Source organism: Arachis hypogaea, chromosome 16, assembly GCF_003086295.3.
Source record: "Arachis hypogaea cultivar Tifrunner chromosome 16, arahy.Tifrunner.gnm2.J5K5, whole genome shotgun sequence".
Classification (NCBI taxonomy): Eukaryota; Viridiplantae; Streptophyta; class Magnoliopsida; order Fabales; family Fabaceae; genus Arachis; species Arachis hypogaea.
The window spans coordinates 141,800,210-141,811,787 of NC_092051.1; the positions used below are offsets into that span (position 1 = coordinate 141,800,210).

At 25.2% G+C, this 11,578-nt stretch overlaps 1 protein-coding gene across 1 annotated transcript; it reads right to left on the reverse strand.

Moving 5' to 3' along the window:
- Positions 1 to 836: 836 nt before the first annotated feature.
- LOC112757728 (amino acid permease 8-like) lies at positions 837 to 11,280 on the reverse strand. The gene is made up of 7 exons (XM_029293896.2): positions 11,208 to 11,280; positions 8,751 to 8,984; positions 8,561 to 8,654; positions 7,543 to 7,763; positions 6,869 to 6,999; positions 3,770 to 3,997; positions 837 to 1,526 (listed from the first exon to the last, which is right to left on the reverse strand). Exons 1-7 carry the CDS (start codon positions 11,278 to 11,280, stop codon positions 1,104 to 1,106), a joined length of 1,404 nt encoding a protein of 467 aa, XP_029149729.1. The 3' UTR covers positions 837 to 1,103.
- Between the last annotated feature and the right edge of the window lie 298 nt (positions 11,281 to 11,578).

The following is an 11,578-nucleotide window of genomic DNA, read 5'->3' on the forward strand; positions in this document are numbered from 1 at the left end:
TATTATTTGAGTCAGCTCGTGAGATCGAGCTAGTTCGTGAATTTTCAATAAGTCAAGCTTAAGTTTAAGAAATAAGTTCGATTGTTAATGAATTGAGTTATAAGTCAAGCTCAATTTTCGTGAGCCGAACTTAAACTTAGTCTAACTTGACTCAACTTCACTCATTTCCAATTTTTTATCGACCTATTGAACAACAACAATAACGCACAATCTAATTTTATGGTCTTCCACCTCATTTCATCACCTACTTAAAAATAATGTCTTCAGCACCATAGCATTACCTTTATTTTATTAGATAAATAGTCAAATTTGTCCCTAAAGACCACTTGTTTTTTAAATTAGACTCCAAAAGATTTTTTTTCATTAAATTCGTCCTTCAAAGATTTTAAATTAATCGTATTAGTCCTTTTGTCAGTTTCTTTGTTGATGGCGCTAAAATTTATTAATGTGGTACGTTAAATGTATGAAATTATATCAAATCAAAACTTGATTGAAGAAAAAATTTGAGGCATTAGAATGTCACAAATTGGAGTTGATTTAATCTAATTTCATAAATTTAACATGTTAACCGTCAATAAAGACTACTAGATGTATGTTATAGACTTATAGTGTCACTTGTTACATCAACTAATTTTAATGCCATTAACAATGGAAGTAACATAAGGACTAAAATAACTAACTTAAAATATTTAAAAGATAAATTTAATTAAAATATCTTTTAAAAATTAATTTAAAAAATAAATAATCTTTCACAAACTAATTTCACTATTTACTCTCATCTTATTCTTTGACAAATACTTGCTTGCACCAATGTATAAAAGCTTATAGTTTCACAATTTTATTCTCTGTGTAACTAAATTTAAAACACAAATAATAACAGAGTATACATGTACATACAAAATTAGGTCTATCATGCGATAATACATGACAAACGGTAATTTATATCCTCTAGTTTTTTGGAGGATACCAAGCAACTACTGAAAAGTAACATATAATATTCAAATATAAAGTAAAAAAAAAAAAAAAAAGCATATATCATTAAGAATTGGAATTAAAATGGACAACAACATTTCATTGAATATCTTAAGCTGCTTGAATTCAAACTACCCTTTATACATAAATGGTTTGTATTTTCTGAGAGATTCATTCAAACCATGAATGGCTGCACATGCTACAGCTATTGCGAGTAGCATAAATATAGCATTCAAGGTTTGAAGTCCAATCCATTGAAATGTTCGTTTTTTCAATTTCTGTTTGGCAATGAACATCTCCACTGGAAAATAGATTCCCAAAGGCCAATATGCAGTTGCCCCTAGAAGTGCTAGAATTTCATTAAAGAAAGGCATTGCCATGGCTAGAATAGTCACTACCACAACAAATACTGTTCTCCAAACCAGCCTAAACAAATTAATATTCAACTTTACTTTTCCAATGCTCATTGAGAACTCTTCCATTATAAAAGTTGAGCTTGGCCATTGTTGCTTAGCTAATGTTTCAACAACACCATAAATTGGTTGGCAAAGTACCTGCATGTTCATAATTTATATTTAAATCATAAATTAATATTAGTATCAATATAAGTTAAGTGAATTCAAAATTATAATTTAATAATGGTTATCTTTTTATTAAGAGAAATAAAGAGAACTAACACTTTTTATTAATATTAGTTAGTATTTTAATCAATATCTTATTTTTATATTATTAGAATTTAAAATGCAAAGTTCAAGGATTTAGAATTTAGTTTATAATATTTAGAGTTGGCCAAAAATGACAAATTACTTAATTATCCATGTTGTATATATATGGTATATGGTACTGTTACACATACAAATATTTTTGATAACTAAATTCAACCAAGTTGGACCAAACTCAATAAAAAATTAAAAACCACTCACACAATGTGCGCGTGAATTATACCATTTTTCTTCACATTCTTTCTTACTTTTCAAATGTTTCCTCCTCGTCTTCCTTCTCTACAGTTGTTATTGTTGGTGCAATTTTTTTTATTTCCTTTTTTTCTCTTTTTCTTTTTGGTATTTTTGTAGTATTTTTTATTTCTTTTTCTTTTCATTCGATTTTTTTCTTTTTATTTTGTGGTTTTTATTATTTTTAGAGGATAAAACAAGAATAATCATGAGATCGTGAAAAAAAAGAAGAGGAGGAAGAATTATTTGAAAAAAATATAAAACAGAAAAATAGCACCAAAATTTCTTAACTATAATATAACAAATTCTTAACAAAGATACAAAATTTTTTAACCAATTAAAAGTTACGACAAATAAAAATAGTATCGAAATTTCTTAACCCTAACACAAAAAATTTCTTAACCAATTTGTAGTCATCAAAAATAAAAATAGTATCAAAATATTTTAGTTGTGATACTAGAATTTCTTAACTAAGAAAAAAAAAGTTTTTCAAACAATTAGAAGTTATATATCAAAAATAAAAATAGAACCAAAATTTCTTTACCGTAATATAATATGTATGACAAAATACATAAATATTTTTTTTCTCCTTAGTTTACATATCTATCTTTTATTTTATTGAATATCTGAATTGATAGTAGATATTTTATCCATAATAAAAACTTAAATATTATTGTATCATTAATTTTTTTTTTGCTTTTTTTTAAAGAGAGAGAAAAAATAGAAAAAAAAGAAAGATTCATGATGGTGATGAAAAGAAAAGAAAAAAAAAGACACAATGAAAAAAGAAAATTAAAAATGACGCAGATGAAGGTAAAACATAGAAGAAAAGCGTGCTCACATGCATAAATGCACAACTTAACTAAGTTTAGTTTAAAAAATATTTGGCCTCATGATCGTACTAATCTCTTTTGCATATTTGGTTCAGTTGAAAAACTCTTTGTTCTAACACATGGTTCTTAATTAGTCTAATGATTTCTCCTCTTCCTCTTTTCTAATCCAAACCACCCAAAGCCAAATAACATGTAACCAACAATCTAAGTAACATCTATAATTACCCGAAAATTTATTAGGATTAATAATTCAAAACAAAATAAGGGTTTATAGTTAATAAGTGAATTTTAAATATAATTAAATTAGGCAAAGTTCGAGTTTAATTTAGCTTACTAAACACACACATACATAGACACAAGTAAATTTCGGACATATAATACAAAGGTTTTAAGTTCAAAAGTAAAAATTATTAATTATTAGAAATCAAATGATGAGTTAAACCATTTAAGTTTTTTGTACAGCCAAAATATTCATTTAACAATAAGTCAATAACATCTCCAATGTCTATAGAGTACCTAAAGTGAATTAGTTCACATTCCTTAGTTAATTCTTTGGCTTAATCTAAATTAATTTTTAGGACTAAACTTAAACAAATGTCTAAGTATATGATAAGTTGATCATAATATTAAGAATAAATCCTCAAATTAATCTAGAAATTTTAGATCGGATATTTTGATCTTTAATATAATTTTTATTCTCTAAAAATTTTTAAGAATTATTTTTATTGAATTAAATGGTTCCTCAATTATTTTAAAAATAGACTAATTTATCTTATAGCTAGTGATATTTTCTAGAGTTTAATTATCTTATAATAAAAATTTTTAAAACTTATATATCCAGCATGCATATTAAAAATTAAATTAAAAATAACAGAAAAATCAATCTGCCTAACAAGAATAATTTTTGAAGACTTAGAAAATAAAAAAGTTGTTAAGAATCAAAGTGTATGATGTGAAATTAGTTGAGGAGTTGTCTAATGTTAAAAACATAGATACAAAGTTGATGAGTACCTGGTATGCTCCAAGAAGGTGTATGACAATGAAGACATTTGCTATGTTAATAAGCCAAAATGGCTCCTTGAAGCCAGAGCTCATGAGGATGCTGCCAGGAGTGTCTGAGCCAAATGCAGCATAACCAGAGCAGGCGCATAACAGAAAGATAACTGTCATTGTAACTATAGCTATCTTATTTGCCAACTTCATTACTGCATTTTCTGGTGTCGATGACTTCAACGAGTCCTATTTTAATAAATGCCACAAGAATATATTAGTTCCATAGTTATGCTAGAAACACATTCATGAGCAGAAAAAAAAAAGTTTAATTATTTTGTTAGCCTTTATAATTTTATTAAATTTATATATATTTTTTAATTAGATCTCTGTATTATTATTTTTAATTTTGTAATTAAATTTTTTTTATGTCAAAAACGTTAAAATTAACGAAATATTTTTATCGAAAATTATGTAGTCAAAGATGATTAAGTTTTTAATTATAGATACTTTCAATTTGTGAAAATATATTCTGTTAATTCTAATAGATAGAGTTGGTTACATGAATTAAACAAAGCTATTGAATTTTATCATATAACATGTTTACAGAAATATTGTTTACATGTAGATCTCGTTTGACCATCTCATGAATGATCTTCTATAAAAACTTTTATCTAAATAAATTAATTGAGATAGTGTGTTATTTGAATGTATATAAAAAGTATAATATAATAAATAGATAGAATATTCGGCTTTCAAGTAGGAGTGGCATGCAATTGGACGGATAGAAGCGGATTTTCGTCCTATCTAATTCTGTTTTGCTTTTTCTCAACTTAAATACTATTTGTCTCATTTTTATCCACAAATTTTAAATGATTATATCCTAATCCATTTGAGACCCATCCTGCTTTTACTCATTCTTATAATAATATTTTAAAATTTATATATTCATATATAAATTAAAATAAAAATATAAGATTCATTTTATATATTTTTTAAATTTATTAATTTTTATATATTTATATTATTATTATTATTGTTATTATTATTATTATACTTTAAAATGAGTAGAGACGAATTAACTCCAAATCCAATTCTATCTGTTCCGCTCAAACACCCATCTCGAAAAAAACTCGACTCGCTCCAATCAGATTATTACCTATTCTGATTGAGTAGGTGCAGGTCGACTACCCTTAAAATTTAGGTACCGGTGCCAAGTCTACTTTCAAGATGGGGTATGATAAATTTGAAGGATTCATATAGTGTAATTAGGGGTATGAATTTGGAGGAGTGTTATTTGATGAGAAAATGTGTTTAAACATAAAAAAAAATGTCCGAATTGAATGTTTATTTCACAACTATTAAATTTAAAAGGGTTAATACTTAAATTCGTCTCTTAAAGATCACTCATTCTTTGAATTAGTTCTCAAAATGATTTTTTTAGTTATATTAGTCTCTGAAAGATAAAATGTAAATCAAATTAGTCCTTCCGTCAGTTGGATGATGATATGTCACGTTAAGTGTCACGTGGCATGATGACGTGTTACGCCACGTGGCAGGTCAGTGACACGTGGCACTTGACATATAAAAAAGTTTTTTATAATCAAAATAGTCCTTGAAAGTCCAGACGTATGTCATTTTCATCCCTAAAATTTTAAAAATTAATCAAACTAGTCTTTATATAATTTTTTTTCATAATATTAAATTTGAAATATTTTTTGATACTACTAATTTTAATAGAAATGCAATTGATAAACAAAACATTAGTAATTGTATCTTTTCTTCTTATTTTTTTTTTCAAAATCTCTCTGATTCTTTTCTATTCTAAAACATTTTTCTTACATTATTACATTTTGCTGGAATATATATATACTCAAAATTGAAATGTATGTATTTATTAACCTAAACAAAGTTATATGCTCAAAATCAAAATTTATGTATGTTGACCTAAACAAAGTTATACCACTATTTTTTTTCTACTACATCTTTTTTTTTCCATTACGGTATTACTTATATATAGGATGTAACGGTAGTGATACTTAGAGTCAAAATTTAAGAAGATCCACAAATTTTACTTCAATTCCAAGCCTTATAAAATATTGAAAATTTGTTGCTTTATTATTATTATTATATATGCTAAACGAATTGCTTCTTAAGCGTAATACGTGCAAAAATCATAATAAATTTTTGTGTGTTTCATATGTTTGAGATAGATTATATAATTTTTTTTAATTTCACAAATCAATGAGATAAAATGAAATAGAAAATATTATACATATGCATAACACACGCTACTCCGCACTAGTATATTATATAAATAGATATGCTTCATATTAAAATAAAATTCCTTGTGTTTTAAACAAAATATTTAAAAAATTATATTAGAATATTAAGATTCAAAAAGTGATTTCATAAATCAATTTTTCAATTATTGAGTTTTACTATATAAATTAAACAATAATAAAAATTATAATTTTAAAAAATTTAAAAGATTTAAAATTTAAAATAATTACTATATTATTTAGTAAAATTTAAAATATTAAATTTTTAAATATATAATCAACAATAATTTGATAAACTCATTTAAATAAAAAAATTCACATAAAAAAATTACAATTTGAAAATGTAAAATTTTAAAATACAAATGGCAAAATAACTTTATAAAAATTTAATTATTTTTATTATTTTATGTAAAGATAATTTTATTTATTAAGGTTTAAAAAATAATATTAAAATTAGTAGTATCAAAAAATATTTTAAATTTAATATTATAAAAAAATTATATAAGGACTAGTTTGATTAATTTTTAAAATTTTAGAGATGAAAATGACTTACGTCTAGACTTTTAATGACTATTTTGATTATAAAAAACTTTTTTACATGTCAAGTGACACGTGTCACTGACCCGCCACGTGGTGTGCCACGTCATCATCCAACTGACGGAAGGACTAATTTGACTTACATTTTATTTTTTAGGGACTAATATGACTAAAAAAATTATTTGAAGACTAATTTAAAGAATGAGTAATCTTTCAGGGACGAATTTGAGTATTAACCCAAATTTAAAATGAAGTGTAATTATAAATTTGAAACAAGGTATATGCTTCAATTTATTCATACCTGGATATCTATTGCAATTTGACAATAGCTACTTGCAACGGTAATATTTCCTAATGCGACGAGCATATTCCAAATTTTGTCTGGGGTAAATTGTCCCTTGCTTGCAATTAAATAAGTGCTTCTTCCTTTTCCTGTTTTAATACAACATTTCTATTATACATTTTTGTAAACACTAATAGAAGCAATTTAGAGAGAGAAAAATAAACGAATAAACTCTCAAATTGGTTGTTAAAAAATTTCATATCAGATATTTTAGTTTATAATAAATTTTTATTCTTTAAAAATTTTCAAAAATTAATTTTATCAGATAAACTGATTCTCTCATTATTTTAAAGTGGGAATAATTTGTTTCAGAGTAATATTTTTGGAACATAATTTTTTATAGTAATATTTATTAAAAATTTATTTATCAAAAAGACGATTAAAGGACTAATTTATCTAACAAAAACAACTCTCGAAGACTTTTAAAAAATAAAAAATTTTTAAGGACTAAAATGTTCGATCTTAAATTTTTTATGAATTAATTTGATTATTTATTGAAAATAAATTTATAAGACCGGATTTAATTTATTACTTTTATTATTTGACATTTCATAGATATCACGTATGAAAATATGGATAAAAGTATATTTCAAACACATGTAAAATATGAATAAGAAATAGGAAAAATATACCTTGTATTATTGTAGCAAGTGAAAGTCCTATGCCAATAAATGCATATCCAAAAGACATGATTGATGCTATGATTGAGAGCCAAGATATCTTGTGGAAATGTGGAATTTGGGACAAAAAGATTTCAACAATTCCTAAACCAATCATGTATGGATTATTTGAAAAACGACATTCATCAGATGCAACTCCTTTTTTATGGAAGCAATTGATCTTTCGTATTGCCCTGTAGTAGTATTCCACATTTTAAAACAAGTTTGGCTAAAATAATGCAAATATCATGATAACTAAAGTTTTAGAATTAGAGTTTAATTTTAATACATCTTATAATATAAAGTGTTTTACACAATTATTTAATTACATCTATTTCTTTAGAGGTTGTGGGTTCGAATCTCCTATCTTTGGTAAAAAATTAAAAAACTATTCCCCGCGATTAATGTATAACAAAACCTTGTCCACTAGGTGGAGTAGGTTACATGGATCAAACGATGTTATTGAACTCTATCATCTATCATGTTTCCAGAAAAATCGTGTAGATGTAGATCTCGTTTGACCACCTCATAGACTGTCTTCCTAAATTTTTCTCTACCTTTCGTATAAATGATAATTTTTATGCTGATGTGATGTCACATAATTAAACGATTATGTAAAACTATTTATATTCATAGTGTATCAAAATTAAATTTTTAGAATAAAATTATACTATTACTATCATTTTATGAGAAATGTTAGAAACAATAACCTTTTATCAATATTAGCCAATATTTTGAGCTAGCACTTTATTTTTAAACTATTAAAATTTAAATTTAAGATTTATATAATACTGTATATTTTGAAAATTATGTATAATATTGGTTAAGTGTTGATTTAAAATGATAAATTTTGTTGGTGGTTAGTAACATTATTCTAAATGATTTTTTTTTTTCTTAATTTAACTAAATCTTATTTATTTATTTGCTTCTATACAAATACAAATTATGGTGTAATTGGAAATAATGTAATAATAATAAAAAAAAAACTTACACTATACTTATGGATGTAGTTATTGTGTATCCAATAGTAGCTCCAGTAAGGTTGGTATATTGGACTATTCCACATATCAAGTGCATTCTACCACCTAAAAAATTGGTAAAAAAAAATTAAAATTAAAATAAAAGTGAAATAAAGTCACATGTAGTGTTATAATGAAAAATCAAATTTATAATTTAGTTACCTAAGTTAGCTTTTACAGCCTCCATATAAGTGGAATTTCTTTGTCCAGTAACTGAGTCTGGTGATCTATAACAATCAGTTAAAAGATTGGAGGTATAGAGAATAACAGAAGAACAAATTAAGAAAGATAATATGCCAATTATCCATCCTAATTGAGCCATGGCCCATGGTAATGACAAAACTCCAGCACCAATCACTGCTGTTATTATATGTGCAGTTGCAGTCCAAACTGTCCCTGCATGTATAAATATATTCGAATAACGTTAGTTAGTGAGACAATAAGTTAATATGTAATATTTATAATTCTATATTTATTACATCTAATATTATGCATTTATTCTACTAGTAATTAATAAATTCAAACAAAAGTAAAAGAATTATTGCTGCCTTTGACGACCCCTTAATTACTATATATATTAAACCAAAGTAGGTGAATTTTTATTAATGTATATGGTAGAAATTAAGGTACAATTAATTTCATGTGAAGTTGATAACTAAAATTCGTTAAATAATTTAAGAGATTTGACTAAATTATTATCTAATGACTCTCAACTATTAACTTCACATGAAACTAACTGCATCTAAATTTTCACCAGATATATACATGTTTTTAATTCTTTGAGTTTTGAGGGCTTTGAACTTTATGGGAGAACCAAGGGTAGTGTTAGTTTTGAACCTATTTCTATTTTTTCTTGTTTTTAAGGTACTTTAAATTTGTTTCCATTACCCATATTTGGGCTCTTTGTGAGGCTCACGAAAGGGGAAAAGAGAGAAGTTAAATCAAAATACAACTCCTAGTTAATTTCATAGAATATAAAGAATTAAAGAAAAACAAATAAATAGACAATAACTTTGATCATTGTGTAATAATGGAGTACACCATTGCCTCCTTTTGTTTTCCAATAATTAATGAAACTCTCAACCTTCAAGATAAGAGAAAAGAGTGCAAAAAGAAAAAAAAATACATAATTGAATTACCACATACAAGAAACAAAATACCATAAATAAACATACAACAACACTAGAGGGACTAGGGAGTAAAACAAAGCTAATAGAAAGATACATTTATTATTGATGGAAAACATCATTGTTAGTTAGAGTCATATAGAGATAATCATCTTACTCGTTATTACTCATGCTAAGTCCCTCAATTTGAAACCGATTATGTTAATGTATACTAAAATTAATAATCAAAATTAATTATTAATATAAAAATATATTAAAATATATATACACATTAAAAATAAATTAAATCACACATGTATTTATGCATAAATACATTAATAGCTAATTTTTATAATTAATTTTAATATATAAATAATATTTTTAATTTAAAAAATATAAAAAATAGTGATTAACACTCCATTTAGATCTCAACAATAAAACATTTTCATGTCATAATTTTGTCACAAAACATATATATATCAAATGTATTTAACTGGATATAAAATCTTTAAAATTCTACAAATCTCAACAAGTTATTGATGATAAAAGTTGCATTGCACATCTAAACCTGTTCCAAGAACATTAATGGCCTCATATACTGTATATGAGAATATTATGCTATTTATTACTATCAATTCAGTCTAATTTTTTTTTTGTTATCTACGGCATTTCAGGTTAAAAATTAATTAGTTGTAGATCGAAAGTCTATTTAATAATTTACTGCACTGCTAGCCAATAGATTACTACATACATAAGATGAGATTCGAATCTCCAATACTTATTTAAGTAAACTAGTAAATTAATCACTAAACCAACCCAAATTAATTCTATCCAGTTATTTTTAGTATCACAAACCTATTTCATATGATATACAGGGGGTTCTAGTTTTGCATGATCATAATTTTTTTTTTCTTCGAAACATGTGTCGCCATGTCTTTTCAAGCTTTCAGTTAATTGTGAACATATCAATTCATAACTTGGTTGTCAAACAAAAGATAAAGACAATAGTGCATTAATTATAAAAACCTTAATATTTTTATAAAACTTTCAGCACTTCATGTCAAACTCATCCATGTGAAACATGGATTAGTGCTTAATTACAACCGCATTAATAAAGTGTTAATGTATTTCCTTTAGTATAAGAAGGCATTGTAAAAATGCTAAGATGGTCACTATTATGTTAATCAATTTCATTCCTTTTTCAATAAATCAACAGAAAATAGGAAAATGATGTTACAATGAAAAGTGAAACATCACTCTTTTCACAATAGAAAAAAATTTATTAGTTACAATTTTTAATTTTTATCTAATTTCATTCTTCACTAAAGAAATTCTGCAGTACGCCAAATGAAAGTAAGTGATAATGCCCCCATTATTATTATTATTTAAGGAGAGATCTAATAAAACTGCCAAAACAAGAAGAAACAAAAACTACAATATAACTGTCACACTCAGAAAGAAAGTGACAAAACGTTAAGATACTGATGAGTGAAAAAATTAAAGAAAATTATACCGGTTCTTTTAGGTTTGCCATCATCATCTACAAGAATATCCTCATTTGCAGTAATGCTTACTGATTCAACCATCTTCTTCTTTTTTTGCTGCTGCTGCTGCTGCTTTCTCTTTAATTAATGACCTTAAATAATACCTAATTTTAATACAATGAACCAAGACACTTTTCTAAATCTAAGTACATCTATGTAAACAAAGGTTAAACTATTTGAGTGAAGGAAAAGTAAAAAATCTAGTCACATAATTAAAGATGAATTACTAAGAAATCCTATATTGTGACACATGTTCTAATACAAATTTGACATTGTCTAATAACTTGAGTATTTATTGCACATGTTTAACACTTTGAAAAAATACTTCGGTTAGTGTTTT

What these genes read in the sequence shown, in the direction of transcription:
- LOC112757728 (XM_029293896.2), bottom strand. Translation starts at nt 11,280, where the DNA reads ATGGTTGAATCAGTAAGCATTACTGCAAATGAGGATATTCTTGTAGAT. An exon ending in AAATTGCAATAGATATCCAG is followed by an intron (nt 3,998 to 6,868) that starts GTATGAATAAAT and finishes TTATTAAAATAG; the next exon opens with GACTCGTTGAAGTCATCGAC. An exon ending in ACCTTCTTGGAGCATACCAG is followed by an intron (nt 1,527 to 3,769) that starts GTACTCATCAAC and finishes ATGAACATGCAG; the next exon opens with GTACTTTGCCAACCAATTTA.